At 39.3% G+C, this 24207-nt stretch overlaps 1 protein-coding gene across 1 annotated transcript in view; it reads left to right on the forward strand.

Moving 5' to 3' along the window:
* kis (chromodomain helicase DNA binding protein kismet) overlaps positions 1–24207 on the forward strand; it is a 1089809-nt gene that overhangs the window by 1039693 nt on the left and 25909 nt on the right. Inside the window, 1 exon segment of the mRNA XM_090383876.1 lies at positions 22798–22929. Within this exon segment, the coding sequence (XP_090240002.1) occupies positions 22798–22929 (132 nt within the window).

The following is a 24207-nucleotide window of genomic DNA, read 5'->3' on the forward strand; positions in this document are numbered from 1 at the left end:
TTGATATTATATACTTGGATCTTATAAAGGCTTTTGATACTGTTGCACATGGAAGACTGCTGCACAAATTGGAGCAGTGTGGCATTGGAGGCAAATTGCTGCTATGGATAAAGGGGTGGTTGAGGGGGAGAAGACAGAGAGTGGTAATCAATGGACACTGCTCATCATGGACTAATGTTATTAGTGGAGTCTCTCAGGGTTCAGTATTGGGTCCATTATTGTTTTCTGTATTTATAAATGATATTGATGATGGTATATCAAGCTTAATGTCCAAGTTTGCAGACGATACGAAGGTTGGCAGGGTTGTCAAGGACACTACTGACACTATGCTACTGCAAGAGGATCTGGAAAGGTTTAGCAGATGGGCTGAGAGGTGGCAAATGAAGTTTATCATTGACAAATGTAAAGTACTACATATGGAAAACAGCAACCCCAGCGCAACGTATCAACTCTGTGGTACTACACTGACAGTGGTAGAGAATGAAAGGGACCTGGGGGTGGTTGTGCAGGCAGATATGAAGTTCTCTGAGCAGTGCAGACGGGCTGCAAGAGTAGCTCATGGCGTATTGTCAATGATATATAGGAATTTTTCTAGCAGGGATAAGGAGGTGATTATTCCCTTGTACAAGGCAATGGTCAGGCCACACATAGAGTACTGTATACAGGTCTGGAGGCCTCTTTTCAAGAAGGATGTATAGATGCTGGAACGGGTACAGAGAAGGGCAACAAGATTAGTGAATGGAACAAAGGGGTGCTCTTACGAAGAAAGGCTTAAGTTTTGCAAATTACAGTGTCTGGAGACTAGGCACCAGCAAGGTGATCTGATAGAGGTGTATAAAGCCTTGAATGGTTTGAGCATGCTCAATGCTGATGGGATTCTTCCTCTTGCTCAGAATAATCACCTGAGAGGGCATAAATTCAAATTGAGGAAAGACAGATGTAGGATAGATGTAAGGAAATGTGCCTTTAGTCAGTGGGTGGTTGGTTGGTGGAACAGACTTCCATCCCTTGTCGTGGAAGTTGATAGCCTAAATAAGTTTAAGGCTCAGCTGGACAGGTATTTCGAACGAACAGAGGGGTGAAGTGGAAGTGGTTATTTTTTATTTATTTTTTTTTTTTTTTTTTTTTTTTTTTTTTTTGGCTGATGCTGCATAAGCTTGCTTTCTTGCATCAAATGCCTCTACTAATGCTAATGCTAACACCTCAAAAGGTGTGATTTCCAAATGGGATCTCCTTAATGTTCCTGAGGAAGAACTTAAGGCACAACGCGTCATCAGTGCCAAAAGAATAATGACCAAACAGGTTGGTTACACCCACAATAGCCTTACCTTCAATACTCCAAATATCCCAGCATCAATTAAAGCTGGCTACCCTTCCTGTAAAGTCCGGCCATATATTCCAAATCCACTTAGATGCTTTAAGTGCCAGAAGTATGGTCATTCTCATACAGCATGTCAGGGTAAGGCCTTTTGTCCCATGTGTGGCTCACCAGACCACTCCCAAACTGAATATATAGCAGCAACACCAAAATGTCCCAACTTCCAGGGTGCTCTCCCTGCATATTCTAGAACTTGTGAATCGAGGAAAATAGGAAAAAAAAAATACTGAAGTACAAGGTAGAGAAAAATGTATCACACCAAGAAGCACATAAACAGTTATTCAATGTGATGCCTTCCAAATCATATTCCAATGCAATCAAAAACACTAAAGAGTTTTCAACACAGACTTACATTACAATTCCCCCCTAAATTATCTCTTGCTGAGTGGGCCAGAGGGCGCCTCCGTAGCCAGATGGGCAGGAGCAGCAGTGCGTAGCACATGCTTCTTGATTATACTGTGGTTCGAGCCCATGACCACCAAATACGGAGGATGTGGAAAGGTCAGGGAATGACCACCCATATCCCCGGAACAATATGGCCTTAGTTGCTAATACTCCTGAAAACCAAATAAAAAACAAACAATGGGCCAGATCCATCCTGGGAGATGCTGACAGCAACAAAGACCAAGAGTACATCAAATTCTACTAATACAAACCCATCCAAGCCACAGCAAGACACTGCCAAATCAGGAACATTAACAAAGGAGAAAGAGGCACACCTTATACAGAATAAACCAACTGATCGAACTATGGAAATTGATGAGAAGACAGATAATAAAGATGCAGTTCTCCTGCTATATGCTGATGACGAGATGGATATTACTTGTCCAGTTTTTCCCAAATGAGAAAAATATAAACAGGATTGAGGGAAAACAAAATGATCAGACCAATCTTCCTAACCTAAACCCAAGTAATGCAGAAAATAATTCAATGGAATTGTAGGGGTCTAAGAAGCAATCTCGACAAATTAAAATGTTTAATGCACCATCACGATCCTGGAAACATTTGTCTACAGGAAACATATTTATCATCAAATTATACACACTTCTCACGGTATACACTATACAGACATGACAGATGTTCTGAATCTCCAGCAAGAGGAGGAGTAACAATTTTAGTTCATAGTAATGTACCATCCAAACCTATACAGCTATGCACCAATCTAGAAGCAGTATCTGTTCATATTGTTGTTGGCATTTCTCTCACTCTTGTCTCCATTTATATTCCACCAAACTTCTCAGGTTCCACTGCAGAACTTGAAAATTTACCAAATCAACTGCCCCACCCTGTGTGCTTTCTAGGTGATCTGAATGCACATCATCCTTTGTGGGGTTCCCCGAACATAGATTGTAGAGGGAGGATGATCGAATCCCATACTTGACAACCATCACTTAACATTACTGAATACCGGTGTACATACTTATATCCACCTGCCTACAGTATCAAGCTCTTCTCTGAATCTGTCCCTATGTTCCTCATCCATTTATCCTAGCTTTGATTGGATGGTATTAACTGACCTTCACAACAGTGATCACTTTCCTATAATTTGCAAAATACAGATGGATACAAACTATGCCTCCAACCAACAAATTTTGTGGAATTTTCATTGAGCAAACTGGGAAAAATTTTCTAATACAATCCATTTTGATAGCCATTTGATCCTTACTGCCTCTATTAATAATGCCACTAGGCATATAGTCAAAGAACTACTTGGAGCTGCTGCCAGCGCAATACCGAAATCAAATATTACCAAATGAAGATAAAATAGATGGTAGACAAGGGATTGTTTCTTTGCCAAAAGAAAACAAAACAAAGCTCGGAATATCTTTTGCTGAAATGCTACAATGGAGAACCTTATAAACTATAAACAACTCAAAGCTGAAGCACGCCGAATTCGTAGGAAAGCAAAACAGGATGTGTGTGGATTCGATTCACTTCTACCATCTGCAGAAACACTGACCCCAGAATAATCTGGAGAAAGATCCAAATCCTCAGTGGAAAGTATCAACAGACTTCTGCCCCAATCCTGTCTGGAAAGGAAGTGATATTTCTTCTCTAACTGATATTGCAGAGGCACTAGCTGAAACATTCACTGCTACTTCATCCTCTGAGTCTTATGAAGACTCATTTAGACACACAAAGAAGTCTATGGAAAAATATAAAATTAACTTCAATACGAATCAATCTTTTTCCTCTAACCTTCCCTTCACTATTACTGAATTTAACGAAGCTCTCCAGAATTCTAAAAATAGTTCTGCTGGACCAGATGGCACTTACTACATAATGCTTCACCATCTCAATTCCAACTCAACATTTGCCCTATTAAAATCTTACAAGAATATTTGAAGAGAATATTTACCCAGATACATGCCATCATTCAGTAGTGGTAGCCATAACCTTGGAAAGATACTACCTCCCCTAACAGTTATCATTCTATATCTTTGACCAGCTGTTTAGGAAAATACTAGAAAAGATGGTTCACAGGAGACTTACCTGGATTATTGAAGATCAAGACACTATAACGCGATACCAGTTTGGCTTCTACCATAACAGGTCAACAACTGATGTCCACATCAAAGTTGAAGCTGACACACGAAATGCTTTTGTTAAAACACAACACATGGTAATGATAACATTCAATACAACCTGGAGATATGGAATCCTGCAAGACTTAAACAATCTTGGACTGAGAGGTAACCTGCCTCGATTCATACAGAATTTTCTCCATCTCAGGACCTTTCAAGTACAATTCCAGAATGAGCTGTCCACAATTCACAGGCAAGCAAGGAGTACCTCAAGGATCGGTGCCTCCATAGCCAGGTGGGAAGAAGCAGCAGTGCGTAGCACACACTTCTTGATTAGACCGGGGTTCAAGTCCATCACCACCAAATACAGAGGATGCGGAAAGGTCAGGGAATGACCACTGCATATCCCCGGAGCAATATGGCCTTAGTTTCTAATGCTCGTAAACAACAAACCTCAAGGATCATCTTAAGTGCCACACTTTTTGCATTACATACCAGTGGCATTACTCGAGACATCCCAGCTACAGTAGAAATTTATATGTATGCAGACGATATTGCCATCTCCTGTCAATCATTGAGCATGGCTATCAATTAAATGAGGGAAAAGAGCAGTAATACACTTCTGTAAATTGTGATTGCTTCATCCAGAACCTGTATTAAAACTGAAACACGGATAAATACCGACGCAGACTCCATGAGACTATTTGGTTTGATTTTTGATACCAAATTAAATTAAATTTCCATAAACATGTAACCTATCTATGAACTACATGCCTCCAGAAGTTAAACATCCTTCATGCAGTATCCTCAACATATTGGGGTGCTGACAGGCAGTCACTGCTGAATTTATATCATGCTCTAATCCGGTCACGATTAGATTATGGAGCTATAATATATGCTTCAGCTAAAAACAGCATCTTATGATCCCTGAACACCATCCAACACAGTGCCGTTTGATCCGCACTAGGTGCCTACAGAACCTCGCTAGTTCAGAGCTTGTATGTGGAAGCACACAAACCCTCTCTGTATATTAGAAAAGACAAAGCCTATGCTGCCAAAATAAGAAGCTATCGGTCTCACTCTTGTTTGGTATACCTAAACCAACTTCTTTGGCAAAGATTCTACAAATCCAAGCGAAATGAACCCAGGCCTGCTGGGATATGCCTGCAAGAAATAATACAGAAATGGGAAATTGATCAGAACGAAATTGAGGAAAGTTCAAATATGCCTTTACCCCCATCGGAGAGACATGATATGGACATTGATCTATACTTTGCTCAATAGTCAAAAAACACCGTATCCTCCTTTAACATCTAACAGCTACATGCCAACCATACTTTGGAACACACCTGGGCAACTCGTAATCTATATGGATGGCTCTAAGTTGCTCTCTCATGTAGGTGCAGCAGCTGTATTCCCTTCGCATGTGGTTTCAAAATCCCTTCCTCTTGAGTACATCATACTTTCTGCAGAATTATATGCCATCCAACTTGCATTAAGTGAAATATGTCAAGAGTCATCACTTTCTGTCCTAATATATTCTGACTCGCTCAGTGCTATATCAGCCATACAGGGCAAACATCATTCACGTCATTCTGCCCTACTAGAAATTGACTCTCTAATCAACTTCTGTTAAAAAAAAAAAAAACACTCTAAAATAACTCTCTGCTGGATCCCAGGACACTCTGTAATAAAAGGCAATGAAAAAGCAGATAATGCAGCAAAGTCAACTTCTGAACTGCCAAACACTATAAAGATTAGCATTAAGCATTAGTAGAGGCACATGATGCAAGAAAGCAAATTTATACAGCATCAGCAAAAAAAAAAAAAAAAAAAAACTTCCCATTTCCCCCATCCATTCACTGTAAAAGTTTCTCCAGTTCTACCTTGAATTTATTTAAGCTATCAACTTCTGTGATAGATGGAAGTTTGTTCCAGCAATCAACTACCTGCTGGTTAAAGGAAAATTTCCACGCATCTATTCTACTACTGTCTTTCCTCAATTTGAATTTATGCCCCCTCAGGTGCATAATCTGAACAAGAGGAAGAATCTCATCAGCACCGAGCTTCCTCAAACCATTCAAGGCCTTATACACCTCAATCAGATTGCCTTGCAGATTCCTAGTCTCCAAACACTGCAATTTGCAAAACTTAAGCCTGTATTGGTAAGAGCAACCCAGCAGCTCTACATCCTTCCTAAAATGAGGCCTCCAGACCTGTATGCAATACTCAAGGTATGGCCTGGTCATTGCCTTATACAAGGGAATAAGATAGTTCCATACTCTTATTCATTTTAGACCGATTTTTATTAGAGCACATGAAGATGAATGGGCCCAGATGTGGAGAAATGAAATGAACAATAAACTGCAGGAAATAAAACCAAATCCGGAAGCATCAGGAAAAGTCGCAGAGAAGTAGTAATGCTTACCAGACTAAGAATTGGCCACACTCATCTTACACATTATCATTTACTAGCTAATAAAAATCCGCCTCTCTGTTTTCAATGCCAAGTTCAGCTTACAGTAAAACACATTATTATTATCATCATTAGCCATATGGTGCAAGGAAGCCTGAGGCTTTTGCTGCACCAGCCAAAAATATTTTTTTCAGAATTACCCTGAGAGAGAGAGAGAGAGGGTGGGGGGGGGCGTAGAAGGAATCACCAAGGAAGAGAAGAACACTGGGTTGCCAAGCCCATACTCACCAGATGTGAGCCCCCTTCATTATCATTATCAGCAATATGGTGCAAGGAAGCCTGAGGCTTTTGCTGCACCAGGCAAAACAAATTTATGATTTACCCTGAGAGAGAGAGAGAAGGGAATCACCAAGAAAGAGAAGAATGATGATATCCAGCTCAGGACCCTGGGTGTGCCAAGCCCATACTCACCAGATGAGCCCCCACCCTTTTGTTATACCCATGCTTCTGAATTTCCAGATTCCATTGCTTCCAGAGTTTATGGAATAATCAGAATCAACTTACCCTTCAACAGATATTAGACAACTCTGCAAATCTAGATGAACCGCTGAATTTTATTCGGAAAATCCAATTTGGCAAACAAATCTAAAAAAAATTTAAAAAAAAAAAAAAAAAAAAACCTTGGAAGACACATCTTGGTCTTTGATGCCTTTGTGTCTTAAAACCTTTAAACAACAAATCGTTCCTAAAACTTGTGCTCCTGAACTTACTCCATTTCTGTGTTGCCTTTTTACACTTTCTTATTCCACCAGTGTTTTCCCTTCTGCTTGGAAATTTGCTCATATCCAGCCAGTTCCTAAAAAGGGTGACATATCCCTCCCATCCAATTATCATACCATTGCAATACTTCTACCCTTTCTAAAGTAATGGAGAAATCAATTAACTGCCAACTCTTAAACTATCTAGGAACTTTCCATGTCGTCAATGATTGCCAGTGTTGATTCATTGGTGATATTCTCGTTTACATTACCCACCTGTGGACAGATTTGATGGAAACATTTGGTGAAACTCAAACAGTTGTACTTAACATTTGAAAGGCTTTTGATTGTGTTTGGCATAAGTCTTCTAAATAAGCTTCTATCCTATGGTTTTCCAGCTGTTTTTTTGTAATTGGGTATCCAGAGATGGCTCTGTTTTCTGACTTCTCCACTAATGCTGGTGTTCCCCAAGGTTCATTTCTTTCTCCTACTCTTGTATATTAATGACGTTCTCCCACTGACTGGAAATCCTATCCATAGTTTTGCTGATGACAGCACATTGCATTCCACCTTCCAAGTTGAGAAATCTTGCCATGCACAAACAAATTTAACTTCTGGAATATCCACTACCAATTCCCTAAATGCTTATCTCCAGTTAATTCTCCATGGGGGAAGGGGGGAGGGTTAAAGATAACTTGTATTGATTTCAATCCTTCTAAAATCCAGTCCTGTCTTATATCTCGCAAAAAGGTTTCTTTTGTTCCTGTGCTTCTCTTTGATGACACTCAGATTACTAGACAAGATCTCTATCTATTGGGAATTATAGTCAGCATGTTATCCTGACTTCTGATCTGTCTTGGCATAAGCACATCACAAATATTCCTTCCTCTGCATCCAAAAAACTGGGTTTTCTCTTTCGTTCTCGGCATTACTTTTCTTCCAAAGAGTGACTTTTCAAAGAGTGTCTAGAAATTAGGTGTAAGCTCAGCATTCTGATGGGTGTCTATGAGAGCTTGAGGTGTAGGGTAGATGCCCTCGAAGAAATGAATATGAGGGGCCTGTCAAGCTCTCAGCTACCCAACTCAACGCCAGGACCAGGGTATGTCTGCCAGGGGCAAAAGTTGATGATGTTGTAAAGCATATATCTTTTAAGAGCACACAGGGTGATATTGTTGTACACGTTGGCACCAATGACATTAAGAGGAGATCTGCAGATTTACTTAACAAGTACAGGTCAATGTTGCAAAAAAGTCGTGAATTGGGGTTAAATTTGAAAGTGTCTACAATTCTGCCCAGACACGATAGGAGGGAGTACATGATAACAGCCGTGTCAATCAATTCGGCCCTGAAGAGATTGTGCAAGGCTGAAGGGGGTAGAATTTTTCTCAGCCTAGTCTGCTTGTTAACAGGAGAGACTGCTTCTACAGGGATGGGATACACTTAAATAGAAAGGGTGCAAGAATATTTGCTGATGCTATCAAGGCAGTGTTAGGTGGGTTGAAAACTGCTAGCTTGGGGGAATTCACAGACTAAAATATTAAAAGTAGCTGCAGGCAGAGGTGAAGGTGATTCTTGCACTACTTCTATTAGAATAAACAGCGGCATGGAGCGAGGGGTGTTGGGGATTTCAGGGACTGATGGCAGTCATAGTGAAACAGGTTGGTATATGGGATGTGTTAGGGTAACTAATAATAAGAATAGATACATATATACTTGCATGTATACCATTGCTAGAAGTATAGTAAATAAATTTGATGAATTTGAAGTGTTGGTCAAGACATCAAAGGCAGATATTGTTGGGATAGCAGAAACATGGTATCACACAAATATAACGAATGCAGAACTGGAATTTGGGAAGTACAATGTGTACAGAAAGGATAGACAGGATAGGAAGGGTGGAGGTGTTATGCTGTTAAGAAAAACATAAAATCAAAAAAAGTGCATCTGGTTGATAATGGTGAAAAGTGCACTGTTGTGTCAGTTTGGTGTAACATAAGCACTGTGAAAGCAAAAATAAGAGTAGGAGTGTGTTATAGGCCTAATGACTCAAATGAGTACAATGAACAATTCTACAGAGAAAGAGTGGGCTAGTAAATTAGAATGTCTTATAATGGGGGATTTTAACTTCCCAGATATAGATTGGAACTTACGGGTTGGTCACTTGCACACTAGTAAGATTTTTGTGGATTTATTGGATGATTGTTTTCTGCAGCAGCATGTTCAAGAGGCAACCAGAGAGGGTAATACTCTTGATCTGGTTATCAGCAATGATCATTTGTGTATTAAGAATTTGCAGATAAAGGAACCACTAGGTGGCAGTGATCACAGTGTACTGATGTGGGATTTACTTAAAGATTTAATTACCATCACGAGTAAAGGAAAGGGTTTTTGCTTCCGTAAAGGTGAGTACAGTGGTCTCCAACAGTTTTTAAATTCTGTACAGTGGGATAAACTGACGATGTTACCAACAGCAAATTCTAAGTGGGAAGCATTCAAGGAATTAATAGTGGAAGCTACTAAACCTTTCCTACCTATTAAGAAATATTGTTTAAGATTTAGGCCTAAATGGTTGTCAAATGAACTAATGAGACTCGTGGCAGAGAAGAAAAATGCATGGGATGCATATAAATTATCAGGCGACACAGAAGCCTGTGATATAAGCTAGTCTGTAATCAAGTCACAAAGGAGTTTAGTCAGGCGAAGGCAGATTACGAGAAATCTTTCGCGAAGAATGCTAAGAAAAACAGCAAGGATTTCTTTACTTATATAAACTCTAAAAGGAAGGGGATGAATCTGATTGGTCCACTTGATATCAATGGTTCGCCTGTTGATGATCCTGCTCAGATAGCAAACAAACTGAATGAGTATTTTTGCATCTACATTCACACATGAGGAGTTATTAAGGTTTGAAAATGCCACAAGGTTATCAAATTTTAACAGGGTGCTTAATGATTTTGTAATAACTGAGAACAAAGTGGGGGAGAAATTGTTGAAGTTAAACATAAGAAAGGCACTTGGGGTGGATAGGATCTATCGAGTTATATTAAAGGAGGCGGCAAAGGAAGTAAGCAAACACTTAGCTATAATTGTGAGAGCATCCTTAGACTCAGGGGAGATCCCCACGGACTGGAGATGTGCAAATGTGTCCTCAATTCACAAAGGGGAATCGAAGTGTGACATGAGTAATTACAGACCAGTTAGTTTAACTTCTGTTCCGGGTAAAATAATGGAGTCACTGGTTAAAGATGCATTACAGGATCATCTAGACAAGACTGCAGCAATAATTCAGACGCAGCATGGGTTTGTTAAGGGAAAGTCTTGTCTGACAAATCTGATAGGATATTATGATGTGTTTACAAAGGAACTGGATACAAAAAATAATTTTGACATCATATACTTGGATTTCAGGAAAGCTTTTGATACTGTTGCCCATGGAAGACTACTGTACAAATTGGAGCAGAATGGTTATTAAGGGTAAGTTGCTATAATGAATAAAAGGATGGTTGAGCGGGAGAAGACAGAGGGTGGTAATCAGTGGGTGCTGCTCTTTGTGGACTAATGTAATTAGTGGAGTCCCACAGGGTCCACTGTTGTTTTGTATATTTATCAATGATATTGATGAAGGTATACTAGGATTAGTGTCGAAGTTTGCAGATGATACAAAGGTTGCCACGGTTGTTAATGACAGTAATGGCAGTGTGCTACTGCAACAGGATCTAGAAAATTTGGGCATGTGGGCTGAGAAGTGGCAACTGAAGTTTAACATTGAAAAATGCAAAGTACTGCATATGGATAGAAGTTACCCCAGAGAAACATACCAACTGTGTGGTGGGCGCCTCCGTAGCCAGGTGGAAAGGAGCAGCAGCGCGTAGCACACACTTTTTGATTAGACCGGGATTCGAGCCCGTCACAACCAAATACGGAGGATGCGGAAAGGTCGGGGAATGACCACCGCATATCCCGGAGCAATATGGCCTTAGTTGCTAATGCTCCTAAAAACCAAAAAAACAACAACCAACTGTGTGGTACTACACTTAAGGAGGTAGAAAATGAAAAAGACCTGGGAGTAATTGTGCAGTCAGATATGAAATTTTCTGAGCAATGCAGACAGGCTGCCAGGGCAGGTCATGGGGTGTTGTCAATGATATACAGGAATTTTGTTAGCAGGGAAAAGGAGGTGATTGTGCCTCTGTATAAGGCAATGGTCAGGCCATGGCTTGAGTACTGCGTGCAGGTCTGGAAGCCTTTTTAGGAAGGATGTAGATTTGCTTGAGTGTGTACAGAGAAGGGCAACAAGATTGGTGAGGGGAATGAAGGGATCCCCTTACCAAGAGAGGCTTAAGTTCTGCAAATTGCAGCAGCTGGTGACTAGGCACCTGCGAGGTGATTCTGATTGAGGTGTATAAGGCCTTGAATGATTTGAGCATGTTGAATTCTGGTGGAATTCTTCCACTTGTTCAGATTACGAACCTAAGGGGGCATAAATTGAAATTGAGGAAGGACAGGTGTAGAATAGATGTGGAAATTTGCCTTTAGCCAGCGGGTGGTTAATTGCTATAACAAACTTCCATCTGTCATTGTGGAATTCATAGGTTAAATAAATTTAAGGAGGAACTGGACAAATATTTAGGGGGGATTGTTTTGTAATTTTTTTTTTTTTTTTGGCTGATGCTGCATAAGCTCATACGCTTGCTTTCTTGCATCACATGCCACTACTACTACTACTTCCATGGGCACAGTTCTGAATTGGCTTCTATAATTCCTGCTCTCTCTTCCAAAGTTCGGATAACTACTGATATCAGTCAGCATCCTTTTACTGTCCAACTTCAAACTCACAGAACCAATTTTCTTCCTTATTTATTCCTTCAACTTCTGTGTTCTGGAACAACCTCCCTTCATACGTATTTCCTGAAAATTACAACCTGTGCACGGTACTAAGTACTATATATTTTAATATCTCTTGTGCTTGGGTCTTCACAAATAAAAACACACATCGATCCACTACACCCTCAAATTTTCTAGTATCATTCACTATTTACAAAATGTATATACTAAACATATGTGAAAAACTCAGCTTTTTGGTGGAAGCAATTTCATATCAAACTCCTTCAAATTAAACCTGTACCAAAATTATATAATTCCAGCTTCAGTACAAACTAACAAGAAGTATTCCTAGTCAGAATCCAAACAGGCCCTTAACCTCTGACCCATCTATTCCTGTTTTCAAGTAATGACCCTCCACACTTTATTCAACGTTACATACCACTCACAGTAAAGCATACACTTCCGGAATATGCCTTCTTATAATAATGCCCATTTGTTGTCATTCGGCTGCTGTCTCTCAAACTTACAAGAATTGTCACTTGGCCATATCATAGGCTAAAAATCAAATCTTACAGAAATTTTCTCTTTCCTGAAATGCATAGAATTATATGACCACTTCTAACTGGTTGTACAGCAGCCAATGTATTTAAACCACAGTGATAGGTGCAGTATGGACTAAGTAGCCATTACACAAGAAAATCCAACAACAGCAGTACTACAATGAAAATTTCCACCTTTTCATTCTGTTATGAAACAAATCCAATCTTGGTAGATTCAGCATTGTGCAATTTCTCAAACAGTAAAAAAATTCTGTTGGATTCCAGGGCACACTGGAATTCCTGGAAATGTAAGGGCAAATGAAGCTGCCAAAAACCCATCAGCCAGTATTATACACAAGCACATGTCCTATATTCAGGTTATAAACCTCTCATCCAACGAGCATACCACAATCTGTGGAAGAACCAATGGCAATTACATACAAACAATAAACTGTTACACTTAAACACGAATCACAGCTATGGAATTTTTTTAAAAAATCAACGCGAAGTTGTTCTTGCTAGAAAACAAACTGGTCACACCCATATGATGCATTTTTATATGCTTGCAGGGGAAGATCCTCCACAGTGTGTTCACTGCCCTCGTTACCATGCTGACAGAACTGCAACCTTCAAATCTTTGTTGACTTTATCTGAACCGTTAACACTGCATCACCTCATAGGAAACATTGCCAACTTGATCACTTATATGATTGTTTTTAATTAACTTCCTATATCAGTTTCTATCAGTAAGATAATGAATAGGTGCACTATGGTCACTACAGCCCTTGTGTCATTAAACCCTTATTAACCAAAACTTCCTACATAAGCATAGACTAACTTTCTTTTCGTTATAAGAGTCATTTAAAAGCAAATATGGCCATTCCTTGCGTAAATGTTCAATTATCCAGGAGGACAGAATTGGGGATGGTCCTGCCCTCAGAGGAGTTGCCATCCTTGTGAATAACCATAAACCTTTTCAAGATATGCCCCTTATCATCAACCAGGAGCCATTAGCATATTGCATTAGAGTAGTTCTAATTACTTGCTCTATCAGTCTGCCACCTTGGAACAACATCTACCAGGCATACCTTAATGATCTGATTAACCACTTTCTTCCACTTTTCTTCTGCTTGGAGATTTTAATGGACACCATACTGTATTGGGTGGTGGAGATCAGTTTCTGAGGTTATATTACAGAGCATATGCTTGAAAATTAGCATCAGCCAAAAAAAATGACACCCCATTTCACCTCTTCATTCCCTCCAACAGTTTGTCTAGTCTTCCTTGAATTTATTTAAGCTCTTAACTTCCACCAAACAGATCAAAGTTTGTTCCACCTTATCCCACCACCTTTTTTTTTTTTTTTTATGTGAACCCCAAACACGAGAGGTATTAGAACCTATAGTACTTAGTACCGTGCTTGGGTTTGAGGTTAAGAAGACGAAAGAAGATATTTGTTGACATTGGACTTGAACTTTTGTAGATTGTAATTTTCAGGAAATACGTATGAAGGAAGGTTGTTCCAGAAAATGGCAGTTGAATGAATAAATGAGGAAGATGAAAAGTTGGTTCTGTGGGTTTGAAGTTGGACAGTAAATGGATGTTGGCTAGTGGCGGCACGTGTTCGGACTGTTTTGAAAGAGAGAGCAGGAATTATAGAAGCCAATTCAGAAGAACAGTGCCCATGGAAGTATCTGTAGAAGAAGCATGCAGCAGAAAGAGTGCGTCTATGAGAAAGAGAGTGGAGAGACTCTGTTAGAGATGAATCATTAATTAACCTAACTGCCCTCTTCTGAATGGAATCAAGAAGCCTGAGAGAGGTTTTGAGGGCACCACCCCAGATGTGGGAACAATATTGTTCCCACATCTGGAATAACGTTGATCAGACGGAAGGGCGGATTTGCGATTTATACAGAGTGAGCAGCTGTTTGGAAGAAATGTAACGCCGAGAGCGAAAGAGAAAACTAAGTTTTTTAGATGCAGAGGAAGCAATATTTGTAATGTGCTTGTGCCAAGAGAGATTAGAAGTCAGGGTAATCCCCAAAAGAGATATATCATTTTCCCTAGAAATCGGAGTGTCACTAAAGATAAGCATAGGAGCAGAAGAATCCTTTTTTGCGAGATATAAGACAAGACTGAGTTTTAGAAGGGTTGAAATCAACTAAGTTGTCTTTGCCCCACTGGAGAATTACCTGAAGATCGGCATTTAAGGAATTGGTAGCAGATTTTCAAGAAGTTGAAGCTGATTGAACAGGACAAGGTTTCTCAAAATGGAAAGTTGAATGCAATGTGCTATCATTGGCAAAACTATGGATAGGATTTCCAGTCAATGAAAGTAGGTCATTGATATACAAGAGGAAACGAGTGGGGGAAAGAACTGAACCTTGAGGGACACCGGCATTAGTGGAGAAGTTAGAAGACAGAGAACCATCTACCATCACCCTCAGTGAGCGATCAGAGAGAAAACTGGATAACGAATTACTAAAAACAGTTAGCAAACCATAAGATGGAAGCTTGGTAGATTGTTTAGAAGACCTTTATGCCAAACATGATCGAAAGCCTTTGAGATGTCAAGAGCAACTACTTGTGTTTCACCGAACCTTTCCATTGAATTAGTCCATAAATGGGTAACATAAGCCAGAATATCTCCAGTGGATTGACACTGACGGAATCCATACTAGTGATCGTTGATCAGACAGAAGGTTTCTAGGTAGTTTAAGAGTTGTCGGTTAATTGATTTCTCCATTACTTTAGAAAGGGTAGAAGTAATTGCAGTGGGACGATAATTGGATGGGAGGGATTTGTCACCCTTTTTAGCAACTGGCTGGATATGAGCAAATTTCCAAGCAGAAGGAAAAACACCTTTGGAATAAGAAAGTGAAAAAAGGCGGCAAAGAATAGGAGTAAGTTCAGGAGCACAGGTTTTGAGAACAAGTGGAGAAATACCATCAGGACCTGGAGCTTTCTTCGCATCAAGATTCATCAAAATCCTTCTGATATCCTTTTGACGGAAGACCATAGGAGGCATTGAATGGAGCGTGTTGGAAATGGTGGGAGGTGTTTTACCAAGATCATTAATACATGAGCTCGAAGAAAAATGGGATGCTAGCAGGTCAGCTTTATTCTTGGCTGAGTGGCAACAGAACCATCTGGTTTGGACAGAGGTGGGAGCAAAGATGGGCAAAAGTTGCAGCCAATAGCTTTGGCAAGAGACCAGAATGCTCGGCTACCATTAGTGCAAGATCAAGTTTTCTACTCTTAGCTTGTTCAAACTCTAGTTTGGACTGATTAATAACTGCTTTACAAGTGTTGCGAGCTTTGGTGTAGACAGAAAATGAAACTGAACAATTAGAAACAAGCCAATTACGATATGCAACATTCTTCTCTTGGACAGCCTTAGCACATTGATTGGAAAACCAAGGTTTAGATAAAGGACAAGATTTTAAAGTGGAGTGTGGGATAAAGGATTCCATTCCTGCAAGAATAATTTCACTGACATGATCTGAGCAAATGTTGACATCAGAAGTTTTGAAACAGTAATCCGACCAAAGAAAAGAAGAAAAGAAATCTCGCAGGTCATTGCATTCTTGTAATGCCAAACAACACGAGGTTGGGAAGAGCCATGAGATAAAGGCTCCATTGGAGAAGAGACTATCACCAAGTTGTGATATGAAGTGCTTAAAGGACCTCTCACTTCGACCGTGTACTTAGAAGGGTTGTTTGTGAGAAAAAGATCAAGCGTGTTGGCTGTATGATTAGGATTGTCCGGTATTCTTGTAGGTAAATGAACAATCTGTGCTAGGTCATTAGTAATTGCAAAAGCCTCAGCATCTCGAGCTACTGAGTCGGTGTGACTAGAAAACGGAAGCCAGCTGGAGTTGTGAACATTAAAATCACCAAGGAAAATTACTTCACTGTCAGGAAAGTTGGACTGGAGAAAGTCAAGTTGCAAAGAGAGGAAGTCAAAGAGCTCCAAGTGATTAGTGGAGCTGGGAGAACGGTAGAGACAACAGATGAATTTGACACAGTGAGGTAGAGAGATTTTAAGCCAGAGAAGATCAAAGAGAGGAGATTCCAAATTGCCATGTCTCTGACAGGGAATATCAGAATGGACATATGCACAAGTACCACCTTTGAGGCGAAAGGAATCATACAGCGAATAATTTGGACATCTGAGATGAGCAGTAGTTGAATCAACCGATAACTGAGATTCTGTCAGAAAAAGTACATGGGGTTTGGCAGACTGCAAGTGGAAATGGACATCGTTGAGATTAGAATTGAGACCACGTATATTTGTGAAATGAATTAGGAAGTCCTTGGGAGGTTTAGATCTTTTCGCAGATAAGCTTGCTCTATTAGTTTGACAATTCATGGTGTATTCAATAGTAAGAAAAAGTAGGTGGGACATGCTGTATGAAGTAATGAAATTTTTGGATATGGCATACATGTAAGAATATACCCAGATCCTTGACATAACGTGGCCTCGACAATGCTCCCTGCATACACACTACTCGGACTCCCTCCAGTCACTATCTGGCAGAGTAGAGGTAGCAAGATTATACACTAGCTGATGCGGAAGCTTCCTAGAGAGTTACGAATAGGTTCAGTCCAGTGTACTAACTAGCGGCCGGCCTGCGAATACTGTTTTAGAGCTGTACCCTCGAAATGTAAGGAATATTGGATCTCGCCACGACGTTCATCATAACCTCAAAAGTCCTCAATCATACTGCATGATGGAAGAGATAGGGAAGGGTTGACCGGAACTTAGCTCTAGAGACTAAACATGGGTTCCACCACTTCAAGCCTCCAATAAGCAAAGTGGTGGTATTTCACCAGTTGATGAGAGTCATCTACCACCTAGTACTGCCTGGTAACATGGAGGGGCGGCGTTCCTCCATGTGGTATGGGCGCCACACCTCGACCCCTGCTTACGTTGGTTCACACCTGGGTGGTCACCCACCATGTACTTGTGCATGGAAGTTATACCCAGGATTACTAACAGTCCCACCATTGTGAAGGTGCAAGCAGAGGATTTGGCTGTCACCAACCGTCCGGACTTCGCCGAAATTGGGTCTATTTGACTTGAGCTGAATATCAGTTCCATCAGCGTTTTAGACTCCCAGATAGCAAGTACAGCTTGTCTGGCATATCTGAGAGAATGTCTGGCAACCTCAAGGACCTTATCCCTGCTAACAAAATTTCTGTATATCATTGATAAGGCATCGTGAGCTACTCTTGCAGCCCATCTACACTGCTCAGAAAACTTCATATCCCCAGTTATTTTTAATTCTCCACTACCATGAGTGTAGTATTGCACAGTTGGTACATTATTCTGGGGTTATTACTACCCATGTGCAGTACTTTGCCAATGTTAAACTTCAGTTGCCACCTCTCAGCCCATCTGCTCACCTTTTCTAGATCCAGTTGCCAGTAGCTTACTGTCATTAACCATCCTGCCAACCTTTTTATCATCTGCAAACTTGGACATTAAGCCTGATATGCCTTCATCAATATCATTGATAAATGTAGAAAACAACAATGGGCCAAATGTTGGGGGGGGGGGGCACTACTAATAACATTAGTCCATGAAGAACAGTGTCTGATTACCACTCAGCAACCCCTTTATAATTGCAGAAACTTGTCCTGAATGCCACACTGCTCCAATTTGTACAGCAGTCTTTTATGTGCAACAGTATCAAAAGCTTTCCCAAAATCCAAGTATATAATATAAAACCAAAAAATTTTTTGCATCCAGTTTCTTTATGACGACATCTTGGTAACCATTCAGATTTGTCAAACACAATTTCCCCTCAGCAAACCCATGCTGTATCTGAAATATAGTTACAACCGTGTCTAGCTAATCCTGCATTACCACTTTTAACAGTGACTTCACTGTTTTCCCTGTAAAAGAAGTTAAACTAACACATCTGTAATTACTCATCACCCTTTGATCCTACTTTGTGAACTGGGGATACGTTCGCACATATGCACTCTACGGAGACCTCCCTGAATCCAAGAATGCTCTTATAATTATGGCTAAGGGTTTGCTTACTTCCTTTGTTGCCACCCTTAATATAATTTGATAGATATAGATCCCATCCACTCTAGGTGCCTTTCTTATGTTCAACTTCTACAATTTTTCTCTTTCATTTTCCTCTCAGTTATTACAAAATTATTTAGCTCTCTGTTAGAGTTTGATAAACTTATGGAACCCCCTTCCCTAAAGAATTCCTCATGTGAATGTAGATGCAAAATACTTATTCAGTTTATCAGCAACCTAAGCAGGAACCTAAACAATCAAATCACTGATATTGAGTGGACTAATCTGATTCATCCCCTTCTAGTATTTTCAGAAGTAAAGAAGTCTTTGCTGTTTTTCTTTGCAACTAGCTAAGGCTCTGGGTGCCAAGCGATTGTGACTAAGCAAATTCTCTGTGCTATGTGTGATTTCTTAAAAGTGATCTATAGTTCTTTTTCGTTCCTCTCGTTAAGCAATATATTTATTTAATAACAGCTCTTGTAACATAAGTACTTGTACAGGGCAAGAAAGGAAAGCCACCTTTCTTTTTCTGATAGTTCTATTATTAACACTTACTACTTTACGCTTGGTCACACCAGGCGCTGCTCCTCTAGAGGCATTATTCGCAAATGGGACTTGCTATCCGTATCTGAAGAAGAGATAATACAAGAACTTGGGACCAAAAAGTACTCATGCGCTTGTTGCGTGGAGAATAATGACCAAAAAAGATGGCAACCTACTACCAACCAGGTCCATCATTTTGACATTTAGTACTCCGACTCTTCCACCTTCTGTTAAAGCAGGTATTTAAACTGCAAGATTCGGCCCTTCATCCCAAATCCCATTCACTTCTTTAAGTGCCAGAAGTATGGCCATGTTCAGACGGCATGCCGAGTGTCCTATTTATGGCTCTAAGAGCATTCCCAACGAGACTGTACAACTTCCACTCCTACTTACCCAAACTGTAAAGGAAGCCATCCTGCATTTTCTAAAGCATGTGACCTTTGGAAAACAGTCAAAAAAATCCAGAAATATAAAATAGAGCATAAAGTCACATACCCTGAAGCAAGGAAGAAAATACTGTTAACCATGCCTAGCCGATCATATGCATCGGTCACTAAAAACAGTTGGTCAGCTGCAACTCAAACAGATGTCTCCATAGAGCCAAACATTTCCTGTGCCACCTGGGCTAAAACTGTGCTAATGTGCAATAAAAAAAAATCTACGGTTAATGAAACCAGCAACACGCCAATCAGTATCCCAACTGATGCCATCTCAACCTTGCCCGAAACAACAAAATCTGTTAGTGTTGAAAACCAGAAGACAGTGAAACCACACTATAGCAACCTGGAAATGGAGGTTCAGCCAGAAGATGAATACACAGTATTAGAATTACATGCCAATGATACCATGGACACAGGACGCCCAACCTTTCCAAGAAATGAAAAATTAAAATTAAGCAGACAGAAACCTTCTCAGAAAAAACAGTCTACTAATCTTCCTCAGTTAATCCCAAACAATGAACAAATTCCTACAATGGAACTTTAGAGGATTACGCAGTAATACAGATGACCATAGTGATTTACTTATTCAAACTAAAGCAGTAGGTGTATGCTTACAAGAAATATTTTATCATCACAAGTTTCTATGATATTCAAAAATTACACTAGATCCCAAAGCCAGGTAAAGATCCTTCTCTAGTTCAGAATTACAGACCAATATCATTGACTCACTGTTTGGGGAAAATCTTTGAAAGGATGGTGCACAAGAGGCTCACCTGGATTCTGGACTCCCAAAACCTTCTTTCTGACCACCAATATGACTTCCATAAAAACAGATCTACCCTAGATTTACTTGTAAAAATTGAATCGAACATTCATAATGCCTTCGTCATGAGGCAACATTTAGTGATGGTGAACCTAGATATTCAGAAAGCATTTGATATCACTTGCCGTCATGGTATTATTAAAGATATGTATCATGTTAGGGCTGAGAGGCTACCTTCCTCAAATCATTCAGAACTTTTTAAGATTACGCACCTTTCAGATCCAATATCAAAACATGCTGTCATCATCTCACATTCAAGAAGAGGGTGCCCCACAAGGTTCCATATTGAGTGCTACCCTATTTGCGATTCGAGTCAACAACATGCTATAAACTTGGCCCTGGATCATATTATTGAACTTCTAATTTCGTCAGCCTTAACATACAGTAACTCACTTAGTGCTGTCTCTGCTATAAGTAGTAATACAAACACATCTCACCCTGTAATAAAACAAATACATTCTAAGTTACTTGCCTGTAAGGAATCGAACCAAACTGTGACATTCTGCTGGATTCCAGGACATTGTGGAATATGAAATGGAATAAAAGAGCAGATCTTGCAGCAAACAACCAGATACTACTCTTTTGCAGACTTTTCAAACTCCATATACCAATTATAAACATTATCTGGAGAGATTATCTAGGAAACAAACTATACAAAATAGAACCAAAGCTGTGGCTCTCCAGCTTTCAGGACAATAGATGAGAAGAAACCATTTTAGGAAGGCTAAGAATTGGGCATACGCACCTCACTCACCTTTATCTATTAACGAATGACAAAGCTCCTGTCGTGTACAACTGACCATTTGCCATTTGTTAGTGGACTGTCAGCACTTTCAAAATATTATTAAACACCTTTAAATCAATTGCTAATACACAGTCATCGATAAATTTATTGCAGATTCTTGGAGATGATCCTAATAAAACAAAATTATTTCCTTTCCTAAATCGTATAGGAATATATCATAAATTATAGTTATTATTTCATATTCACCATTAGAAAGACAGCTCATTCTATTGAAATATGGCCCTAGCAGCCTATGTCGTTAAACTCAACAACAGCAACTAGCCAAAGATTTCTCACTATCTGCCTTTGCTTGCCTGACCTGCTGTTTTTTTACTTGGTTACAGACTGCTTTTTATCTATCACAGGCTACTGTGTAGCCAGACAATTTATATGCATCCTATGTATTTTTCTTCTCTGCCATGAGTTTCATCAATTCATCTGACATTTAGGCACTGAAATACCTTGAAAAGTATTTTTTTGGTTGGTATAATAAACCTAATACATTCTATGATTAATTCCTTGAACACTTCCGATTTAGAATTTGCTGTTGGTAACATCATTAGTTGGTCCCACTGTAATCACCTTTATGAAAGCAAAATCGCTCACCTTTACCCTAGATGGTAGTTACAGCTTTAAGTAAATCCCGGATCAATACCCTATGAACATTGCCACCCAGTGGTTCTTTTATCTGCAGATTCTTAATGCAGGAATTATCACTGCTGATAATCAAAACAAGAGTGTTACTGGCTCTTGTTGCCTTTCTAACATGCTGCTGCTGTATAAAACAGTCACCCAATAAATCCACAATTGTATTGCTAGTCTAGAAGTGACCTTCTCACAAGTTCCAGTCAACATCTGAAAGTTAACATCTCCCTTTATAAGACATTCTGATTTACTGGCCCACTCTATTTCTCTGTTCAGTTGTCTGTTGTACTTATCAGCATCATTAGGCCTATTAGACACATCTACTGTCATTTTTGCTTTTCCATTGTTTATGTCACTCCAAACTGACTCAACATTGTACTGGATGCCCAGCCTTAGATTTTATGTTCTTCTTAACTAAGAGCATAACCCCTCCCCGCCTCCTATCCTTTCTGTATATCTTGTGCTCCCCATGAACAAATTCTGCATCCCTTATATCTGAATAATAGCTCAGATATAAGGGATGTTTTAAAAAAATGTTTTTTTTTTTTTTTTTGTGCCCTAAGTTTTATTAATTCATTATTAATGTTTTAGCACTTTTAAACTTCTTATAAACCTTATCTGATAACGACAACATATCAAAAATTTTTCAATTTTTAGAACCTATAAACTTAAATAATTATATATAAATTAATTTCATACCATATATTTTTAATCTTTACCGTTTTGTTTAATTGATGTTAGTCATACATTACCATGGTAAGCTCTTTGTGACATGCCTGTAATGTTTAAAATAATTAATTTTTGACTTGGCACATTGTGTTCTTAGTTGCTAATGCACTAACTATAAGAAACCAAACCAAACTCTCAGACCTCTTGAAATTTCAGTACCTTTTTACATGACTTGTGATGCAGAGAAGGGGGGAACCCCTGGTGCCATTTGACACTAAACATGACTTGTGATGTTTGTAATAAGACTAAGACAAAGCCGAATCAGTACTAAACTTTAGTAAAATGGATTTCCATATTTGTAATTCTGTGTCTATTCTCCCTTCCCAATGTCATCTGTTGCTTTATTTTACCAGACCGAACTACTTGAACTGCCTGAAGGACGACGAAGAGGAAGGAGACCAAGAATTGATCCATCAAAACTAAATTTTGAGAAACTCACTGGTGAAGAAAACGTATCTGTGATCAATAGGCTTACTGGAAAAAAGGTGACATTCCATTCAAATATGTTTATTCATGTATAAATCAATATTAATAAAGCCACTTTGTTTATAAACATCATGGATCATTAAAATATATTGTTATACCTTTATAATGAATTAGTAATAATCTTAAATTGAAGTTTTTTATAAATTTTCTCTAGGTGTATACAGGCCCATATTTAGTCACAGACAATGTCTGTGTTGGAAACTTTTGAAGGCACTAAATAAGTTTCACACTTTTCACTAGCATGCCAAGAGATTACAGTAATGCAACACATGTTTGGGGTTTAAATGTGTACTTGTCATAATTTTGCTACCTAAGGATAATTCATGATGTACAGTAAACCTCATAAATCAGACATTACGACCCCTTACCATTGCCAGATTTTTGAAAATTATAATTCTTTTAAATCTAATGATCAGAGAATGTAATAATTAATGTTACAATTCAGGTGGCTGTTTTTATGCCCTTCCTACCTCTGAGCGAGAAAATAGTTTGGATTTTGATTTGTATTATTAGCATTTTTTTTTTTTTTTTACTGCTCTCTTACCCTTGGTGTGAACATCGTAATGTGGAAAATGCCAGAAGGTTATCAAATTGTAGCAGGGTGCTTAATGATTTTCTAATAACTGAGAGCAAAGTGGAGGAGAAATTGTTGAAGTTAAACATAAGAAAGGCACCTAGGGTGGATGGAATCTATCCAGTTATATTAAAGGAGGTGGCAAAGAAACTAAGCAAACCCTTAGCCATAATTATGAGAACATCCTTGGACCTAGGGGAGGTCCCCATGACTGGCAATGTGCAAATGTATCCCAAAATCACAAAGGGGGATCGTAGGATGATATGAGTAATTACAGACCAGTTAGTTTAACTTCTGTTCCAGGTAAAATAATGGCGTCACTGGTTAAAGATGCATTGCAGGATCATCTAGACAAGACTGCAGCAATAATTCTGACACAGCATGGGTTAGTTAAGGTCTTCTCTGACAAATTTGATAAGATATTATGATGTGGTTACAAAGGAACTGGATGCAAAAAATAATTTTGATATCATATATTTGGATTTCAGGAAAGTTTTTACATTGTTGCGCATGGAAGACTATTGTACAAATTGGAGCAGAATGGTATTAATGGTAAGTGGCTACAATGGATAAAAGGATGGTTGAGTGGGAGAAGACAGAGGGTGGTAATCAATGGAAGCTGCTCTTCATGGACTAATGTTATTAGTGATGTCCCACAGGGTTCAGTGTTAGGCCCACTGTTATTTTGTATATTTATCAATGA

The sequence above is a fragment of the Mastigoproctus giganteus genome, chromosome 10, assembly GCF_048544385.1.
Source record: "Mastigoproctus giganteus isolate SK-2022 chromosome 10, ASM4854438v1, whole genome shotgun sequence".
NCBI lineage: Eukaryota > Metazoa > Arthropoda > Arachnida > Uropygi > Thelyphonidae > Mastigoproctus > Mastigoproctus giganteus.